This window comes from Mesoplodon bidens (genome assembly GCF_964165515.1).
Source record: "Mesoplodon bidens genome assembly, chromosome: 17".
In the NCBI taxonomy this organism is placed as follows: domain Eukaryota; kingdom Metazoa; phylum Chordata; class Mammalia; order Artiodactyla; family Ziphiidae; genus Mesoplodon; species Mesoplodon bidens.
The window spans coordinates 63,094,070-63,116,428 of record NC_138174.1 but is presented as its reverse complement, the minus strand read 5'-3'; the positions used below and the strand labels follow the sequence as shown (position 1 = coordinate 63,116,428).

The 22,359-nt window shown below is 40.2% G+C and overlaps 1 protein-coding gene across 3 annotated transcripts in view; it reads left to right on the top strand.

Annotated features, from left to right (window-relative positions):
• Window positions 1-22,359, top strand: part of ABCC4 (ATP binding cassette subfamily C member 4 (PEL blood group)) — a 208,491-nt gene that overhangs the window by 140,685 nt on the left and 45,447 nt on the right. For all 3 annotated transcript variants that reach the window (XM_081214428.1, XM_081214429.1, XM_081214427.1), the window contains 4 exons: window positions 17,232-17,382; window positions 18,840-18,959; window positions 20,401-20,511; window positions 21,505-21,605. In XM_081214428.1, coding sequence (XP_081070554.1) covers window positions 17,232-17,382; window positions 18,840-18,959; window positions 20,401-20,511; window positions 21,505-21,605 — 483 coding nt within the window. The remainder of the gene's footprint in view (window positions 1-17,231; window positions 17,383-18,839; window positions 18,960-20,400; window positions 20,512-21,504; window positions 21,606-22,359) is intronic.

Sequence of the window (22,359 nt, the reverse complement as noted above, 5' to 3'; positions counted from 1 at the left end):
AACAGGAACACCCTCTCAAGTGCTTAGGAATCTGAAATGGAAGTGACTTTTAGGTCTCTTGTCTGGCCCATCAGCTTCTCTGAAGAGTTTTGTCATCCCCTTTCAGAACTGAGATAGAAAATTTCTTGTGTGCCTTTGATTTTAACGTCATTAGCAAAACGGGCCGCTGACATCAGGAGACCCTGGGTTTTAATGTCTCTCATCTGATTCTTAGGGTCAGAATCCTAATGACTAAGCAGGTCTTCCTCTGCTCAGGGAAGTTCACAGAACATGAGTCCTTCTAAACCCAACAGCTGACTTTAGAAAGGGTGGGGAAATTCCATATCAAGAAGTTAACCTTGGTTTGATCTTGTGGTCCTTCCTGATCTACATGTCATCTCTTATTCTTGAGCCAGAAAGAACTTGGCAGGACTTATAGTAACAAATAGAATGCAAATCAAAATTCAAAGCTTAGATATCTTTCCACTTTTCAGAGTATTAAAACCAACACTGACATGTTTAATGTTTGTTTCTTACTGAAGATGAGCATGTGATAATACTTTTCAGGAGAATTAAAATCAAACAGATACAGAAATAATGTAATTACACTTACCATGGTAATTTTTTAATCCATAGCATGCATGTTTCATTACTTTATCTGTAAGAAAGACAATGATAATTTTGTTGGTTTTGTAAGTAAGAGTTCAGAAATATGGACCATTGGCCTAGAACACAATTGTGTCTCCAGTTAAGTCTGATGCTGATGAATTGAAGAAAGGGAACTGAGAGCCCTCCTAATGGGGGAGGGGGTATACTCCCATGAAGGAAGTCAGAAGTCAGATTTTATTATTCCACTAACACAGTGACTGAGATGAGAAAATTCTGTTTAAAATGTGAACAGGTTTGCTGGCCACATGGAAGGTATTTACTTAACTTTGTCCCTTGGACTTCAACAAATGATTTGTATTTGTGTGAACATGTGTGGGGTTTTGTTTGCTTTTTGTTTTGTTTTTGGTTTCATTTAGTGATTCATGTCCATGCTGATGGGAAACAGTGACACAGCTCATTTTGAAATGAGTGTAATTTACTATTGTGCAACATTCCAGTGAGAATTCCAGAGGAACAGTGGGGTTAATATGTGGGATTTGGGAACCTGAGCTGACACAGGCATGGAACACGAGTGAATGAAGAGAGACCAATTTTTGACTGACGAGGCATTTTGGAAGGATAGGTGAGAATTGAGGGAAGTTTTTTTTAATATATCATAGGAAATAAATAATTTATACAAAATAACAACAGTCTGCAGGTTATCTCAGGGTTGCCTTGGGCTTATCAGATAAGTTAGCCAGTGGCTGGCAGTGTACATCTGGCTTATTAAAGTGTTGTTCAGACACATGTTGTTTGTTTGCTTTTTCAAAACTCATAACAGCTTTGAGTATTAACAATGTTTTAAAAACCAAGTCATCTATCAATCCCGAACATGGTTCTTCACTCATGAAAACTAAATATGTTTATGAAAATAAGGATTGAAATACAAAGTATAAAGGCCATATAAACCTCGTACGTGAGAAATCAATGAGGGAGAATTCTTTGAATAGGACTTTGGCCTTCAAAACATAATGTATTTGAATAAACATAAACAAACAAACAAACAAAACGTGGTCACTTAAAATTCACATTCTTAAGTGTATGACTTGACATACTAATGCCATAGCATGAATACCAGCAACATAAATATAGCCTCTCACTTTCTTAAATCAGTGATTTAATTAATAAGGTACCATACATACATAATATTTATGTTTCAGTAGTATTTAAATTTAAAATTTAATTTTATTAAGGATTAAATTAATTCTTAATGCTCATTTTAATAATACAGTAAATTTTAATAATACAGCAAATTTATTAAGGATTAAATTAATTCTTAATGATCATTTTAATAATACAGTAAATTTGTAATATTTGATGGGCAGTTGTATTGTTTTGTGAATGTATTTGCACCTAGAAATATAATGGAAAATCTTGAAGTTTCTCTCAAACGAATTATTTCCACTGCATATTTGTGATGTGTGGATTTGTAACTCGTTCAGTATTTCTCTTTCCCACAACATGTCTTCATTTTTGGATTGTTTGCAGCAGTCTTTTATCAGGCTTCTGTTATGTGCTAGGGATGTGGGGATGAAAAAGGTAAAGCCTTTGTCTTCGTTCATTGGACAAGCATTCATTTGAGTGTGTCGCGTGTGCTAGGCACCATGCAGGGCTTGGGGATGTGGAGTTGAATGAAATCTAATTCCCGTCTTCCTTGAGGCACACTCTCCTGGGAGAGACAGATCTAAAGTCAGCAAGTACTGTGCTGTGTGGTAAGTTACAACAGGAGTATACTGGATAGGAGACTGGATAAGGCTTTAGTATGAGACAGATCTGATTTCCACACCCAGATCTTCCTTGACATTTTTGGACCTCCAGGTGGAAGCATCCTGTACTTAATTGGAAGTAAGAGTCTGGTGTTTGAAAGAGAGACCTGGGATGAGTATGGCACCTGTGTATTGTTCACTGAGCAGGTAAAAGCTGAATCTGTAAAAATGGTTAAGATTGCCCAGAGAGAGTGAAGCATTTCGGGAGCAGAGATCCTTATGGAAGGCTTTATATTCCGAGAGAAAGCAGAGAGAGGAGGGAAGCAGAAGAGACACACAAGGAAGAGATGAGAAAATAGGTTGGGGGACCGAGGAAGGACAAGTCTGTTAAGTGCAAAGGAGAAGGTAAGTCCGCGGAAAGTTGTCGGTTGATTTTTAGAAATCAGGAGGCTTCTGGTGACCTAAGAAGCAGGTTTCAGATGGGAGGGGCCAGATTGCAAAGGGCTGAGAATGGAGGAGGCGTGGAGGAAGCTGAAGGGAAGGCAGGCTACCCTTGGAAGGAGTTTGAGTAAAACCAGAGAGAGGCCCATCCGGAATGTAGGGTCTGTGGAGGAGTTGCTGGTTGGGTGTTTAGTTTGGGGGTTGGGGGTGTGTGGTGGGTAATATTTTCCTCTGTCGCTCCTTCCCCTCCACCAACAGGGATTAGCGTTGACGCCCTGAAGTGCAGGGGTGAGTCAGGCAGGAATCCTCCCCTCCAGGCCCCCAAGGGTAGGGAGACACACAGAGATCCACCCCTTGCCGCCTTTGGAATCCTAACTGTGGCAGCGCCCTGGCGCAAGTCCTGGAAGGCAGACTGGGTGTGGGGCTGGAGGTAGTGAGGGAGCCTGGTCCAGGAGGTGGGCGTGGCTTCTAGAAAGCGACCTTTGATCCCAGATGAGAGGAAAAGGCCTCTGTGGATGGTGGGGCAGGAGGGGCTGCTGGAAGCCTAGTTCCCAACAGGCAACAGTCTTTTCTGTCTGTCACCAGCTGAGAGTGGTGTTGGCAAGGGCCTTGAAGGGGGTTTTTCAGTTCTATTTTGTTTTAAAGGATGTAGGTAGTGCCAAGTGTGTTCAAGCTCATTTTTTTTAATTAATTAATTTATTTGTTAATTTAGGCTGCTCCGGATCTTAGTTGTGGCACGCGGGATCTTTGCTGCGGCATGCAGGCTCTTAGTTGGGGCATGTGAATTCTTAATTGCGGCATGCATGCGGGATCTAGTTCCCTGACCGGGGATTGAACCCAGGCCCCCTGCATTGGGAGCGCAGAGTCTTACCCACTGGACCACCAGGGAAGTCCCACAAACTCATTTTTGATGATTCTGCTCATCCTTCGGTATATTTGATAAACCTTGAAATATGGTTGATCATTTTCATTCTAAAGTGTTTGTTCCATGTACTTTTTCTCATCTAATTCTTTCTCGTTCCCTAAAATGAAATCTCAGGTAATTCATTTAATGTTTTGTAATTATCCAAAACACCTGCTTTGTATTATTTCTTTGTTTCTTCTGTCTTTTCCTTATGAATACTGTGTTGCATAGTTTAACCTGCCCACGATCCTCTAAGATCAGATACCTTTATTATTTTTGCTTCAAATGCCCAAATAATTGCTTATTTCAGAAGTTAAGTTTGCTTTTTCACTGAAATGCACACTAATATATCATAAAAGGGTGAGACCCTTGAAGGGATCATCGGATTCCAGGATCCTCAGAGACTGGCCGTGGAGCACCCCTGACACTGGAGCAGGACTCATACCCTTTTCCCACGGTGCAGTACCATCTTGGAATACACATCTAAATAGATTTGTTTCTCTTTCTTTGCCAGTGATTTACGTTATGAAGGAGCCCAGGCCTAGAGAGTAAGATTAAAATTTCCTAGTCCTTAAATCTAATCTCCCTACAGAAAGAAAGTCTACATGTCTGATGGACTGGCTGTTGATCTACTGGGGGGTGGGGGGGGGTGGGGGTGTGTGTGTGTGTGTGTGTGTGTGTGTGTGTGTGTGTGTGTGTGTGTGTGTGTGTGTGTGTGTGTGTGTGTGTGTGTGTGTGTGTGTGTGTGTGTGTGTGTGTGTGTGTGTGTGTGTGTGTGTGTGTGTGTGTGTGTGTGTGTGTGTGTGTGTGTGTGCGCGCGCGCGCGCCCATTCTCAAATGGACCCTATCGATGCTTCAGTTTTTAAGGACCAGAAAAAGTCTCTCTTGCACATTGATGAAGCTTTTCTTGACCACTCTAGTCCGCAATAAAACAATGTCCATACCTTACAGAAAAGAAGAGACCCTGCCCAGGAGGCTGCGTACCTCTAGATGGGACGGCAGATTCAGCGACTGCTCTTTTTCGGTTAATCCATTTCTTCATTTTCACCTCCTCCTGCGTCACATCGTCTCTCCATTTCCTCTGTAAGATATGCTTCCGGTGGCTGCCTCCGGGGTGCCTGCACTCTCTGCTCCAGTCCTCAGCCTTGTTATCTTTCCCGTAAATCCGTTGTGACTCTTCCTAAACTTGTTCATGCTACTTGCCCTTGTTGTATCATCTTAACTGTAAATCTCTGGATTCCAAATGGAAGAGTTGTTTGTCTGGCAAGTTGGATACTTTGGAGGGAATTAATAAAGACGCCACTTAAATAAGAAAGGTGTCGATGAGACAACAGATGAGTCGGGGCGGAGGGATGAATTGGAGAAATATAGGAGGATTCTGTGCTGAGAGTTTCAGAAGTGTTTTAGAAATTGTAGATGATGCACTACAGATGTGATTTACACAAGAGAAACTCTTGACAAGATACCTATTTGTGCTGTTAAATTATACCAAAACATTAAGATTTTGTATTATTCTAGAACTGACTAACTATTCAGATTGTAGCAGTTAAGGGGGCATCTTCTGTAACCCTGCCTGGAGAGACTGGGGATGGCTTCCCATTGATTCCTGAACCTCAAGTAGAGATGGAGGATGCACAAATGGCAGGGGGCCCAGGAGAGTGCAGGATGTAGGCGGGGGCCAGCATACTGTAAATAGCTGGACTGTGAAGCTTGGGGGTCAGTCATCGAAGGAGATAAAGATGGGGTGGCCCAGTGGGACAGATCACAGGGTAACTTGTGTCTCAAGCACAGGAATTTGGTTTGGAGTGTTGGATGGAAGGCTACAGAGAGGAAGAAGAGACCACCAGAAGGATAGGATTTTGCCAACATAGGGAAGACAGGAAAAGACACTGACTTGTCCAGGTTTATCTTTGGGACATCCAAGTAGCAATGCCTTGTGTTTCTAATGAAAACCCTGGATTCTTAATAGGGCTTCCACACTGCAGGACAGTCCATCCCCTCAGGTGATGGCATTATTAGCCCCATATCCTAACAGGGGAATTACAAGTTTGTACACCATTAGTTTGGCTCTTGTAGCTACCAGATATGTTGCCTGTCCAGTTGAATTTATAGTTATTGGCCAAATTGGAGCTGTTCATCATTCCAAAGGAAGAAGGAAGTCAACATTTTTAAAAAGCCAGTTGATGTGGTATATTTAGTGTGATTCTACCTGAGGATGTAAGAGCCCTGAACATGGTTTTTTCCAGTGTTCTTTGTTCTCTAGGAAAACCTTGATGTTTTAGTGGTGTGATTGTGCTATCGTATTATATACTGCTTATATGTTAAGGGATAATCATCTGTGACATCAGTCGCTTTAAGGAGTGCTGGAGTGGGGAGCCCCACAGTCTCCCTTTCCAAGCTTGAGTCCTAGCTCTCTCCCCCTCTCCCACAAAGCTACACTTTCCTTCTCTGTAAAATAGAGAAAATATTACCAACTTCATAAAGTTTGTTGGAAAGACATAATGAAGTCAATAAAATTCTAACTACATGTTAAGCGCTAAATAATGACTAGTTATTTTTGAAATAACACATATATTTTTCATTAGGAAAAATAGTCCAATAGCAGCATTATGTTACAATAAAGTAATTGTTACAGACAGTTTCCAGATCCATCTATATCACCACATGAGTGTGTGCCACAAAGATTCTAGGTTTGTAATCCTGAAGAATTTAATGGACACTTTCCAATGTAGACTTACGGGGGTGGGGGAAACAGTTGTTTTCTAAATAGACCATTGAGTACTAAATATTTCCATACAATCTCGGAAACTTCAAGATCCCTGATAACAATGAGTAAGTCACAATTATTCCAGAATTCTTTCCATTAAAATGTCCACTTTCAAGAAGTCTTCCAATAGAAAAATGAGTGAGTGACAATGACCAGTAAGATTGAGAAGGTTGGATTTAGGCATATTAATCAATAAAATTTGGGAACTGCTCTGAGCATGCAAACTTGCATACAGCAAAATTATGTAATTTATTGAGGAAAACTGAATTGCAAAACCTTTCCTCCTCACACACCCCTAATCCACCCCGAAACAAAACAAAACAAAACACAGCAGCTTGGCTGAGCTTAAATAACTGACTTTTCATATCCTTTCATGGACACAAAGGGCTAATCCTGAGGCTACTTGAGCCACCAATGCTGGCAGTGGCGGGGACCACCATGGAACGTGTCATTCCCTCCTCACCACACACAAAACACATTGACTGCAGCTTTATGAAGTGAAAATGCCCAAGAAAAAGAAAATGTGGAGGAGGTGTACGCAGTCATTTCTTTCCGGAGGGGGGAGCGCAAAAGAACAAGCTGCTGCATCTGGATATTGAGAACAAAGCAAGCCTGAGACCAGGGCATAATAGGGTTGGGTCACTTGCTTTTATAGAAGCAAAGAGTGGAACTGCCTTTGCTTGTCTCAGTACCACTGACCCTTGCATTTCATTGTGTAGAGATGTCAGGGAAAGTGTGTAGAAAGCATTCCAGCCTCTTTCACTGAACAATGACTTTGTCATTTTGAGATTTCTGTGGTGTGTTGACCCTTTCCCCACCCCCTCCCTCAAATCCCCATTGGACAAAAGAGATTGTTAGTTAGGCTGCCTTGCCCTGTTTGAAAGATCTCTGTTTTTGGGACTCTTTAAAAGTAAACTCATCCATTTTAACTGAATCACAGCATTTTCCCGCTTTTAAAATCAACAGAAGCGTTTTAGTTTGGAATTTGCAGGGATGGGATATTCCCTGAAAATGCTAGTCCCAGAGATAAAGATTCACGCACACTGCCAAGTTAAAGTGGGTTTCCTTCTTAATAGAAAGGAGAATTGATGATATTGGTTACTGGAAATATTTACAAACACTTGACCCTCGGGTTTCAGAGATTAAGGTGATAGGCTTCACACAAGCCCACTCATATGCTCCGTTTACCTTTCTTTTTAATGAAAGATCAGACGGCGGGTGGGTTTTTCCAGCTTGATAGTTAGCACACTTAGAAATCAGCACTGTCAGCATCAGCCTGGTGACAGTTAATCAGTGGGGACCTTCCTAGGCTGGCAACCAAGTGTTCCATTTTGTCTGTCCCAGCATGTGTGGTCCAATGATAACGTTTATAGTTTAACAAGAAGCTAATTAAGACATAAAGAAAAAAAAATAAGGACCCCATTTTTATCAAGCCTTGTGGTGGTATTCAGAGCATAGAACTTTACATTGTAGCATTATTGGACGATGTCCATTACAAAACTATAGTGGCCATTCACAGTGCTTTCTCTCCCCACCATCTTGTATCTTTAGGAATGATCAAATGGACTGTTCTTCCTAAGGAGAGGAAAATGGGAAAACATTTACTCATGTTGAGGACCTTTAGAGTCTCTGTATGCTCTTCTTGAGTATATTTCTTCAATTCTATCTACCAATGTATTTTCTTGATAAAATTAAGAAGAACGGGTGAGCTGGAGAACCTTCATTTTTATGAAAACCTTGTCCTTGCTATTTTATGCATGGATATAGGTCTTCAATCTGATGTGGAACGTGATTAATTATAATCTATTTGTCTTGTGGTTGGTCTCTGCTTGTGAGTTTTGTTTCTTGCAGCTCTTTCTCTGGGTTTTTAAATTTAGTTTTCCCTGATTGTTATCTGCATCCAGTTAGGAAGCAGATAGGACAGCTCTAGCATTGAAGCTAAGGGCAGCATCCTGTAGGAGATACGTCAAATGGGGCTCAGGCACCCTGCTGGTTACCGTTATCTCCCACATGTGTCCCACAGCCTTCTTTTCCCAGTGCACCCAAGGTAATCAACACATAAATTATGATTGTGTGTTTTACACATTGCCAACACGTGCCTGAGCATAACCTAAGGTACGGGAATTGGATTCTGGTGTCATCACGGCTGTCGTTGCTGTGTTTTTCTTTTTCTTCTTGTTGTTGTTTGTCTTTTTGTTTTGTTTTGTTTTATGATTTGGCTGCTCTGTGGGGCTTGCAGCATCTTAGTTCCCCCACCAGGGATCGAACCCATACCCAAACAGTGAAAGCACCAAGTCCTAACCACTTCACCGTCTTTTAATTTATTTTTTTAAATGTATTTATTGATTTTTTGAGGTATACTTTATGTACGATGAAACAAGCAATTTTTCATTTTTTTGGTTAATGAATTTTGATAATTGTTTACATCCCTTTGATTACCACACAAAACAAAATGTAGAGCATTCCCATGACCTCAGAAAGTCTCTCTTGCCCCTTTGCAGTCAGTTTCCACACCCCCGCAGTTATCTGAGATTTCTGTCGACATAAATCAGTTTTCCTGTTCTTGGGCTCCGTATATAAATGGAATCAACATAGTACAGGTTTTGCTGTGATGCCTTGTTTTGCTTAACGTGTTTTCAAGATTTTCAAGATGCGTCCATGTTGCTACTTGTTTCAGTGGTTCTTTTCTTTTTACTTTCTGAGTCATTCCATTATATGAAGATACCACAATTTATTTACCCATTCTCCACTTGATGGATATTTGTGGTGTTCATAGCTTTTAGCAATGAACCTTCTTGGAGAAGTGTTCATACGGACACAAGTTATCATTCTTCTCAGCTCTATTTTAGAGGAATGATACAAGCTCCATGTACAAGTGGAATTGTTGGGTCATAAGGTAGGCGTTTGTTAACTTAAAAAAAATTACCATAAAGTTTTTCAAGATAGTTGCACCATTTTACACACCCGCCAGCAATACATGGGAGTTCTGGTTGTTCCACACCTTAGCAATTTTTGCAGCACTTAGTATTATCAGTCTTTGTGATTCAAGTCTTTCTGTGCATGACTACTCTCATTGTGGTGTCAATTTGCATTTTCCTGATGATTAATGATATTGAGCTCTTTTTCATGCATGCTTACTGACTATTTTTTCCAGTTATTCTAGCCACATTTGTTTAAAAGACTTTTATGGATTGAATTGGCACCTTGATTAAAAATCATCTGACTGTATGTGAGCAAGTCTGAGTTTGTGCACTTTATTTTGTTCGATTGATCTGTTTATCCTTGTACCAGTACTGCAGTCTTAGTTACTGTTCGTTTCAGTGAGACTTGAAATCCTCTGGTTTAAGATCTCTAACTTTGTACTTCTTTAAGATTGTTTTGATCATTCTAGATAATTTACTTTTCTGTATAAATTTTAGAAGCCTTTTAATTTGTTTTCAATGAAACCCTGTTGGAATTTTGATTAATATTTTCTTTTAGCTATAGATCCATTTGAGGAGTGTCTGAGTTTAACACTATTGAATCTGTCAATTATGTATGTGGTACATCTCTCTACTCATTTAGGTCATGTTGAATTTTAGAAGTGTTTGGTAGTTGTTACAGAAATCTTATAATCTTTTGGTTAAATTCATTCCTAAATATTTGATGTCTTTTGATTGTATTTATGGGATTGTTTTTAATATCACTTTCCAATTGCTTGTTGCTGGTGTATAGAAATACAATTGATTTATTTGTGAATCCACTTTGCATTTCCTGGGCATGGTTTTTCTTTTTTAATCTTGTAGAATTTTCTATATCCACAATCATGTTAGCTGTGAATATTAACAATTTTACTTCTTCATTTCCAATATTTATTAGTTTTATTTCCTTGCTGTGGCTAGAGGATTGAGTACAATGTTGAAAAAAGGTGATAATACATTCTTGTACTCTTAAGATAAAATCTTTTAATATTTTTCCATCAAGATTGATGTTAACTGCAATTTTTTAGGCAGATTGAATGTTTCCTTTAATTCCTAAATTCCTGAGAATTTTACTGTTTTTAAAATCAAGGATAGGTGTTAAAATCTGACCAATATTTTTCTACATTTCTTCAGATAATTATTATTCACCATTAATCTTTTAATGTGATATAGTATACCGATTGATATTTGCAGGTTAAATTAACCTTATATTCCTGGAATAAACTCCACTTGGTCCTAATGTGTACCATATATATATTTTTTACGTATCATTGTATGCAATTTGTTAATATTTTGTCCAGAATATTTGTATCTGTTGTTCATGAGGCATCTTGGTTCATAATTTGCTTTTCTTTAAATGTTTTGCCAGGTTTTGGTATCAGAGTTATGCAGTCCTCATAAAAAGACATGGGAAATGGATATTTTTGTTATGGTCTTTTTCTCTTTTTTTTAGCTGCACCTTGCGGCTTGTGGGATCTCAATTCCCCCGCCAGGGATTGAGCCCGGGCCAGGGCAGTGAAAGCCTGGAATCCTAACCACTAGGCAACCAGGGCACTCCCATGGTCAGTTTTATGTGTCAATTTGACCAGGCTGCATTCCAGTTATTCAGTCACAAAGTAGTCTAGGTGTTACTGTGCAGATATTTTATAAATATGATTAAAGTACATAATCAGTTGACTTTAAGTAAGGAATGCTGTCTTAGATAGTCTTGGTGGGCCTGATTCAGTCTGTTGAAAGGACTTAAGAGTTAAGGCTTCCCTGAATAGAAAGAAGTTCTGCCTGTGGATAACAGCATTGGCTCCTGCCCAAGAGTTCCAGCCTATCGTTTGTAACAGCTGGCCCTGTGGATTTCTGACTTGCCTAGCCAAGTTTGATTGTGAAATACTACTTTTTTTATGTTGTTAGATTCAGTTTATTGGTATGTTGTTTAGTGTTCCTAAGACAGTTTGAATTGTAATTTTTTTTCTTTTAATGTGTTTGTGTGGTTTTTATATCATGATAATGCTAGAGTCAAGTTCCCTGGAAGAATTTGGTAAAACTTTTTTCACTATCTACTTGTGAAGCCCTATAGACCTAAAGTCTTTTTTTGGTGGGAAATTTTCATATTATGGAGTCAGATTCTTAAATTGATATGGAAGTATTCAGATCTTCTGTTTCATATTATGTCAGTCTTTGTATGTGGCTTTTCAAGAAATTTGTTGCTTGCATTGTATTTTTAAGTTTATGAACACAATGCTCATTATATCCCGTCTTTAGTGCCTGTGATATCTCTTGTGTTATTCTCTTTTAATTCACGTTAATGGTAATCCTCCCCAGCCACCTTTTTTTTTTTTTTTTTTTTTTTTTTTTTTGCGGTACGCGGGCCTCTCACTGTTGTGGCCTCTCCCGCTGCGGAGCACAGGCTCCGCTCCGGACGCGCAGGCTCAGCGGCCACGGCTCACGGGCCCAGCCGCTCCACGGCATGTGGGATCTTCCCGGACCGGGGCACTAACCCGTGTCCCCTGCATTGGCAGGCAGACTCTCAACCACTGCGCCACCAGGGAAGCCCGACCCTTGACTTTTATACTTTCTTTTTGTTTTTTTAAATAAGACTTTTTTTTTGTTACAGCAGTTTTTAGTTCACAGTGAAATTAAGAGGAAGATTCAGAGATTTCCCATGTATTCTCTGTGGCCTTTAAAAAAATGTTTAAAGTTATAAATTTACCTCTAAGCACCTTAGCTGCAGCCTTCAAATTTTAATATTTGTAGATATTCATTTTCTTTTATGCCAAAATTCTTTGTAATTTTATTGTAATTTTGAATTAGATGATACCTTGAAATGTATTATTGAACTTCCAAATATTTAGTGATATACTAGTTACCTTTTTGTTATTGATTTCTTGTTAAATCTGCTTAGGTCAGAATATATTCTGTACAATTTCTGTCCCTTGAAGTTTGTTGATACTTGCTTTATAGTATAGGATATATGCAGTTGAAAAGAATGTCTTATGTAATCACTGACTGCCGTGTTGTATAGTTCCTAATTAGGTCAAATATATTGGTGACATTTTAAAAATCTTTTATATCTCCGTTGATTTTTATCTGATTTTTCTATCAGTCTTTGAGATGGGTGGGTTTCAATCTCCCACTATGGGTATGGCATTGTCTATTTCTACTGAGTTCTGTCAGATTTTGCTTTATACGGCAGTGAGCTGTGTTATTAGGATTATGTACGTTTGGATTTTTTTAAAATATCTTTTAGATAAAATTGACCCTATATTCTTATGAAATGTTTTCCTTTATTTCTAGGAATCCTTCCTAACTTCATGTTAGATAGATACTCCAGCTTTCTTTTGGTTAGTTTTTACATGGGGTACATTGCTCAACATTGTATTTCCACTTTTATTTGGTGTTATTTCTAAGCTGTGCTTTTCGGACATAGGAAATAGATGGACTATAGTCTTGAATTTCATAATAAGCTCAAAGACTGAAAAAGGTTAGTAAGGAAGCTATTGATCACTGAGATTTGCTGAACACAAAGGAAGGGAGAAGTGCATTCTGTTTCCCTAATCATTTCTCTTGTGTTGGTTAAGAAACTGTAAACCAAACCCCACCATTCACTCTTTAGTGGAGTTAACTGTGACTCAGGATTAAGGTCTACCTGAAGGATTACACAGGTTCCACAGCTAGTGTGGATCTGAAAAGATCTAAGGCAGTCAACTGAGGGATGAAAAGCATGATTAGTGAATCCTAAGGGAAGGATAGATTTAGAAAAGCTTTATTAATATTAGGATGTGTATGGATCTCATCATAGAGATAAGATACACCACTTTTTATCATTTTCTTATATAAAAGAGTTAATTGGGTTGGGTGAGGTCAAAAGAAATGTGATAAAGGAGGGGTCTGGAACCAGAGCTGATCTGTAGACTCCCTTAGACATGCAAGGTACCATATCACCTTACACCTGCAGACTCAATATTAACTCTAGGGTTAGTATTAAGTTTAGGAGCTTGCACTGAAGAGCTTTCCCTATTTTTCCCTTTGTTTCTGTTTATCCTGTGATTGAAGGGTAAGGAGTATTGTTTCATAGAAATTACATTATATTGCTTTGTGTTTTTAAAAACGATTTATTTATGTCTTTATTTGGCTGTGTCAACTCTTCGTTGCAGCACGTGGGCTCTTCGTTGTTGCATGTGAGCTTCTCTTTAGTCATGGCGCCCGGGCTCCAGAGCTCGCGGGCTTAGTTGCCCCACGGCATGTGAGATCTCAGTTCCCGGACAAGAGGTCGAACCCACGTCCCTCGCCTTGGAAGGCAGATTCTTAACCCCTGGACCACCAGGGAAGTCCCAGAAATTACATTTTATTTCTTAATACTTAGAGAGCTTCGTGTAGGCGTTGAGGATTTTACAAGAATCTTGTGTTAGCTAGCAGCACAATTGATGAGATAGTCATTTCACTGAAAGGCTTTTTTTTAAATCTCATATGTTTCCAGAATAAATAGGTAGAAGAATCTTTCCTACACCCACATCAATAAACAGCTTACTGATCAAAAACTGGGCATTATTTTTTTATCTCCCTAAATCAGAAGAAAATCTTGCTGTATTTTCTTGCCAAGGAGTGAATCTTGCTCTGTTTATTGCACTTGAGTCATATCTTCTGCAAAACTCAGTAATAGTTTAAGGCAATCTGGACGATTTGTACTTATCACAACTTGGAATATAATTCTTTTTTTCTTTCTATTTTTTTTTTTTTTTTTTTTTGCGGTACGCGGGCCTCTCACTGCTGTGGCCTCTCCCGTTGTGGAGCACAGGCTCCGGACGCGCAGGCCCAGCGGCCATGGCTCACGGGCCCAGCCGCTCCGCGGCATGTGGGATCTTCCCGGACCGGGGCACGAACCCGTGTCCCCTGCATCGGCAGGCGGACTCTCAACCACAGCGCCACCAGGGAAGCCCTGGTATATAATTCTTAAGAGTCTGACTGACAGCAAAATTCGAAGATTTGAAATTCTCTTGGTGTGTTAACAATCTTAATGATCCTGATTTTATTTTTAATCCTGTAAACAGATAATAAAAGTCCTGTCTACTTATTAAGTGATTTTATGATTGAATACATATTTCACATTGTGCCCAATGCAAGAGTGAGTGAGAGAGTTCACATAAGAATGGAGTGAGCCACAAGTATGGATGGCATATTTGTTTGCATAAAGTAAGAAGAATACATTGTTACTGGTGTTTATAGAGAACATGTTCTTTGGCACAAGCTTCACAGAGACTAGCAGGAACAGAATCCCATGGAATTAAGTTTAAAGTGACATGTGGGTAGAGATACCTAGGAATTCCTACAGGACTGTAAGCAATTTGGACTTTAAATGCCAAACAGGCAAACAGCCCCTCATATTTCACACTGTGCTTGTGAAAGGAATATGTTAAAGTCTGCCATATTATAATATAGTGTTAATTCTAGACTTAGAGACTTCCTGGGGAAACTTTAATCCAAGTGTATACATTGAACTTATAAAATCCTTAGCCTCATGTTTGTATTCTTGGGTTTTATGTATTTATTAAAATTAAGTCATGTTGTATTTTATGCTTTCTTATGAAACTTTAAAAAAAAATTTAAACAGTAATTATTAAAACATGTTAGTGTGTTCTATGAGCAGTCATTTTTAAGACCTTTTAATGATCAGTGTGCTCTATGAGCTGATCAGGCTCTAATTAGCTAGGAAACTAGAACTGGTCCCTGCATGGGAGAGAATGCAAATAAATGGGGAAAATTATAAAAGGGGCATATATTTAGATCTTAATTTTTTTTATTATGAATTTTATCTGTATATGGGATACTGTATCAGGCAGAAATTAAAAGAACAGACTTAGGAACAAAATGAGTAAATTCTCTGACTTTGAGCAAACTCCCAAACCTCTCTGAGCTTTGTAAACAGAAAGGATAATCTCTCCTACTCAGATGTGATATGAGAATGAAATTAGTAATGCTTGTGAAATACTAGAGAGGTGGGACCCATGGCAAGCCTCATGAAATATCATCCATTATTGGTAACTTGGAGGGTGCGGTAATAACCACCATTTATTTGGTTGTCAACCAGATCTAGAGAATTGTGGAATTTCTTCAGTATTATGAAGAAATTTGCCATGGGCACTAGCAATACAGCAGTTATCTTAGTTTTCACATTTTTTGAATGGGGAGGTTTTTAAACAAAACCATTAACGTTTTCCAGAAAGCATTATTATTTTCTTTTCCTTTACTGTTTTTCTATACTCGATTAACAATTCATTTAGCTTATAGTGTGGTTTGTCAGAAAGAGCTGCTCACAGGACAGCATCATTTCTGGGGATGAGAGGTGCTCACTAGACTTCCCTTCCACAGGTGGTGGCGACAGTGTCCTCTGCCTGAGTCATCCTGACATCCTAACAATGCTGCTCCCTTCCACCAAGAAGGGTGACCTAAGGTGGACACAGTTAAATTTCCTGGGATTCACTAGTTTACAAAATGTAGCTTTTGTACTTTCATTGATATCAACTCACCAGTTCATGGTGCATGAAAGAGAAATTGTCAAATTGATCTTCTGTTTGGAATATACTTCTTAATCAGGTTTGCTTTGGTGCTTCAGAGGTCTACCATTTTTTCTCCATAGTATCCAAGAAATGCTCAGCAATTTCAGAGCAGTAAATTTCCACTAATAAGAAGCAAAGTTTGAAATAAAAAAGGGATACAGAAAGGAAACATCTCAAAAAATGGTGACTTGCCTCCATTCCCCTAAGATTATCAATCTTTGGAAGGCCTAGAGATGGGAAGAAAATACAGAGGGGACAGAAATTGTAGTATGGATGAGGTTTATTGTTCATATTATTTTAAAAGTGTGTCTGCAAACAGAATAGACCTCACATTCAAGTTTTCTCTGTGGCCAGAGAAAAGCCACAGTCACTTTGGTACAGGTGACATCATTACCACACCTAGGAAAAATAGCACCTGCTCCGATATGTCCTTGGTTAGTACTAAGCTGTTCCAGTCATTAGAATGAACTGTCTAACAGGGTCCAACCTCATGAGATTCTTAAGATTCTTTGGGTCCATAAATCTATTAATACACCATCCCTTCTCTCCTGGCTCCTTGAATCTAGAACACAATTAAGGGAGTTAGAATTTATATTTGTTCTATATGAACTGGTAAGCACTTTATATACAGTATCTCATTTAATTCCCATCACCATCCTTTCATGTTGTTGGTATATCCCAGTTTTTGCTTAGATTAAGAGTGTTTGTCAGACTTCCCTGGTGGCACAATGGTTAAGAATCCACCTGCCAGTGCACGGGACACAGGTCCGAGTCCTGGCCCGGGAAGATCCCACATGCTGCAGAACAACTAAGCCCGTGCACCACAACTACTGAGCCTGCGCTTTAAAGCCCACGAGCCGCAACTACTGAGCCTGTGAGCCACAACTACCGAAGCCCGAGCGAGCATCTAGAGCCTGTGTTCCTCAACAAGAGAAGCCACTGCAGTGAGAAGCCTGCGCACCGTAACGAAGAGTAGCCCCTGCTCGCCGCAACTAGAGAAAGCCCATGCACAGCAACAAGGACCCAATGCAGCCAAAAATAAATAAATAAACAAACAAACAAATAAATATTTTTTAGAAAAAGTTTGTCACATGGTAAGCGTGCAATAAATGAGTAACACCTATAATTTTCTTCTTTCTTTGGATGGGAAAGCATTCCTTACCATTCCAACATGTCCTTCGAAGAAAGGAGTTTAATCCTAACAAAACAACCCATTAAAGGTTATTTTTGAAGAAATGCTGGATAAAGAGGCCACTGTATTTGTTTTCACTCTTCCAGACATTTCTACAAGTGATTGGAGTGGTGGGTGTGGCAGTTTCGGTGATTCCTTGGATTGCGATACCCCTGGTTCCCCTTGGCATCATTTTCTTTGTTCTCCGGAGATATTTCTTACAGACATCAAGGGATGTGAAACGCCTTGAATCTACAAGTGAGTACCCGGGGCTCTAAGGTTGGGACGGCAACTGAGGCTGGCTTCCATTTATGCTGTCACGAACCAGACCTTGAAATTCTGTAGACTCTGTCTTCTGGAATTTCGCACTAAGTTAACATTAGGTAATTGGATATTATGGCCACTGTGAGTCCATGTGGCCCTTAAGGCAAATGGAGCTGGTGGCGGGTCAGCTGCAGCTTTGCATTTTAGCACGAGGAGGACGAATGTGAGCGCTGTGAGGACAGGGACTGTTTCTGTCTTGTTCATGACATACTTCCTCACACAGAGCGTCTACTCCATAAATACTTTTCCTAAAAATACAGTGTTTCATCGTGGTAGAACTAATGTCTTTTCTAGGAGATGCACAGGTAACAAAGTGATGTCAGTATTTCCTGCTGATAAAGCACAAGTTATCACTCATCCCAGAAAGGTCACAGGCTCAGAATCTGCCCACAAAAAAGGCAAGTTGCCTCATTCACGGTGGGGAATGAAAACCAAAAGGGGTCCTCCCTGCCCAGCAACCTACAACCCACCTGTTCCCTGATGTGCAGGAGCCAGACCGTGGTGCTCGTGTTCAGTGTGCGCTTAGAGAAGATGCCAGGAAACAAATGGCCAGTCATGTGACACGAGGCCCCAGACCAATGCATAGTCACTCAAAAGAGAATGGCCGCTGTCAGATTCTAAAAGAGTGACATCAGTGTCACATACCACAGTGGCCTCCAAATGCCTCAAGTATCCAGTAGGGCAGCTATAAAAACATCCATCAGGTTCCCAGAGCGGAAGTCGAAACTATCCAAAGACCCCTTGACTGCATGGGTCCTCTGGGCACAAGGGCCATGTGATGCCCAGGTGCTCCGTGGCACACAAAGAGACTCTTGGCAGAGGTGTAGGAAAGTTCCCAGGATGCAAGGAGATGGCAGACTGTCCGTTCACCTTACTTATCACGCCTCTGTCCTGTGCCAGCCCTTAAGTTTCTAATCTTAGGTGGAGACAACACACAGATAGTTCATCAAAATTCAGTGTGGCGAGGGACTCTGACGGAGAATTAAATTTTAAAATGAGACTGAATCAAAAATCAGTGAACAGATAATTACCTCCAGGTAATTTCTACCTGGAGGGATGTCAGGGAAGAATTTGGAATGTGGCCCTGTTTGAGGAGGACCTTGATGATTGAGTTAGTATGGTGATTCATTATCTAAATCTAGGTCAGATTTGAATTTGGTCAAAGATGGTTTTAAAGAGAATCTTTCATGTCCAGGTCATAAAAGTGAAGCTTAGTGTGAGCAGGAGTTAGAGGGTCACATGGAGGATCCTCTCCAGAAGCGGGGCGTCATTCCTCTTCCCCCAGGCAGCCCTCCAGGAAGCCCTTGGGTGTGCCCTTTGGAAGGCGGTGGATTTCTTTGCATCCAGCCTCCCTGACTTTCTCTGTCGTTTGTCTGTGTCTACTTCCCCAGCTCGGAGCCCAGTATTTTCCCACTTATCATCTTCTCTCCAAGGACTCTGGACCATCCGGGCGTACAAAGCCGAAGAGAGGTTTCAGGAACTGTTCGATGCACACCAGGATTTGCATTCAGGTCTGTAAGTTTCTGGACATGGTTTCAAAGGATGGGAGGTGCTGCCTTCTGAGGCTCGAGTCCTTGTCAGGTGGCCTTGCCGGCCCCCACCTCTCTCTGCGCCTCCCCGGCCCTTCCTCTCAGCCTCCCCTCTGTGCTCCCCTCTTCCCCTGTCACACCCCTGCTTTTCTCCCCTCACTGGCTTGTGTTGTCCTTCCATCACTGTGCCCTGTGGCCTTCAGTCCGTTTAGGGAGGGTGTCAACAGATCTTATTTTTTTAAGCAAAGAGCCACACGGTCTCTGTTGCAACTACTTAGCTTTGCTATTTATTTATTTTAATCATTGAATTGTCAAAAAATTTATTTATTTATTTGTTTGTTCATTTTTGGCTGCATTGGGTGTTCCTTGCTGCACGTGGGCTTTCTCTAGTTGCAGTGAGCGAGGGCTACACTTTGTTGCCGTGTGCAGGCTTCTTATTGTGGTGGCTTCTCTTGTTGTGGAGCACGGGCTCTAGGATCGCGGGCTTAGTAGTTGTGGCTCGCGGGCTCTAGAGCGCAGGCTCAGAAGTTGTGGCACACCGGTTCAGCTGCTCCGTGGCATGTGGGATCTTCCCGGACCAGGGCTCGAACCCATGTTCCCTGCATTGGCAGGCGGATTCTTAACCACTGTGCCACCAGGGAATTCCAGCTTTGCTCTTTATTACCGCACTAAAGCAGACAAAAATAATACATCAGCAAATGGCTGTGTTCCAGTAAAGCTTTATTTACAAAAGCAGGCTGTGGCCATTCTTGGCCCTCAGGCTGTAATTTGCTGACTGTTTTCAGAGCATACAGGTTGGCAGACCTGAAGAAGGAAAATAATTTCTGTCTTATCAGATTTGCCACCCAGAATTCCCTCTATGTCAGTAAAATCCTGGGGCAACTTTCCCATCTTTATTGCATTTTGAAGATTAAGTGGCATTTTGAAAGCCACATGCAGATCCTGTTAGCTGATGGTCGTTTGGATGCTGGCTCCTAAGAATAAACATTGTGCAGGGCCCTGTAGTAAGTGCAGAAGGTGCTGGAAACAGAGCGCGAGCTGCACTCTCTGCCAGCAGAGAACTAGGAACAGTCAACCCTGTGAGAGGATGAGCCTCATGTTGAGGCCCAGAACTGTAAGAAACACACCAATGAGACCATTTCTCTGTGTTCATTATTATGATCGTAATTCGGTTTATAACCTGTGGGTTAAAGATTTTAGTACATTCTTCCCACAAAGCCCCTGGACTGTGTATGCCATACGTTGTCTTGTGTCAGAACCTAACTTTTTGTGATCTTTAGGTTGCTTGAGTATGTAACTTTGCTGTCCTACCTTGTGTAAAAATGTTTTGTAGCTCAACTGAGCAAAATGCCCTCCCTCATTAGAAGCAGCCTCCATGATACTTCTGCTTATTCATTATGCTTATTATACTTCACAAATCCAGAGGCTTGGTTCTTGTTTTTGACTACGTCCCGATGGTTCGCTGTGCGTCTGGATGCCATCTGTGCCATCTTTGTCATTGTTGTTGCCTTTGGGTCCCTGATTCTGGCAAAAAGTAAGTACAGATGTGAAGAACTATTTGTATTATGATTACAATTTATAGCTTCGTTTGCAGTTATTAATTTAAACTCTTGCCTCTTTGTCTAATCCCATATACCATTTGGTTCTAATGAATTGTATTAAAGTGTTTGCAGCGTGTGGTTTTTCAGTGTGGCCCTTGTAGAGGAGTCATCTGGGTCTTGATGAGGCCTTTAATGAGATGTCTTGATGAGGACTTTGATCCTTTTCTATTTCTTAAATGGGTTGAAGTCTGTACAACTCTAGCAACTGACCTTCTGAACATTCCTGATAGCGTCTTAGTGTTGGGAGGAGAGAACCAAGTTTGCTATTAAGCTTTTTGTCAAGCCTATGGCATTCAGGCTCCTCGGATCTCTTGGTTGTAGATTCCTGGTGTACTGAGGTGAGAAATATTCTCTGTAGGAAAGAACAGTATCCTCTGCCGTGTGGGTACCACATGAGCAGGAAGTGGTGTGTGCGGCGTGAATTCACCATCCCTAACTATTCCATAGTAACGACACTGAATCATAGTGTTTAATAATGGAACAATGAGAGCAGTATTTTAGATTTGAAAGTACTGGCTCTTAGAACCTATTCACTTGTTTTTTGTGGTTTCCAACTGTGGCTGCGTTGGGCGTACAACGTGAAATTACATAATGGTCCTTGAAACCATAATGATGAAAGCCTGAATGATGACAAGATTCCTCGCCTGTATAATACTGTCAAGTGTATGTCAATCCTGTTGGGATTAATAAACTTATTTAATAGTTTTCTGAGTTTATAGTTTTTTTTGTTTGTTTTTTCTTTTTGTTCTTTTTTTGTTTTTTGTTGTATCATGGTCTCAATCAACACGTAGTAAAAATATAAGTAATGCTGTTGTTATGTGCAAGTGTTTTAAATATTATAAAGAAGTCTTGGTACAGTGACAGTAGGATCCCAACTCAGGGTTAAGAATGGAGCTAAGTTATTTCCTTTCTTCTTCCTCATTTAGCTTTGGATGCCGGGCAGGTTGGCCTGGCACTGTCCTACGCCCTCACGCTCATGGGGATGTTCCAGTGGTGCGTACGGCAAAGTGCCGAAGTTGAAAATATGGTAACATTTACCTTTTAGCCTATTCAGGTCCCCTTGTCATTACATCACATAAAGGCAATTCTCATGTAAAAAAAAAAAATCTTAAAACTTTTTTTTTTTTTTTACATCATAGCTAACAGGGTTTGTTAGATCCTTCCTCCATCTGTTTACAATTTATTTAAAATAAAATATATACATCTTTTTCTCAGTCTTATGTATGCCATGTCAGCAGGTTTTATATTCATCACAAGCTGTCTTCGAATATAATAAATGTCTCTGTAGGAGGGAGGTTCTGAAATCCTGGAGAAGATATAAGCTAGGGTAATTCCTCATTCCTGGTGAAAGGAGAATTTAGTATTTTGAGGTTTAGTTGTTTAATTCATTTAATTTAATTATGCCCCAGCCTCCCCATTTGAGAATTTTTCCTTGTATGTGTTGAACACCTGACTTTATTGGTGCCTCTTCTCTCTGAATGTACTCTCAAGTTATGGTTGTTTAGAAGGCCTTCGTCAATATGTAAATTCTCTGCTGTTTCGAATATTTTCAATTTCTCCTAAAGGGAGAAAAATGATGAAAATGAAACTTTTCTATTTCGCTCTCTAACAGAGAAGAAAGTAACTAATTATTAAAATGAGGTGTACTGACTATGCATTTCTATTCATCTATAACAGATGACCCTTCTGTAGCAAAATGCTACTGGTGGGCGTCCATACATATTCTTTTCATTGACAAAATTCGCTGGTTTTTTAAATTCATATGCGAAAATTGGATCAGT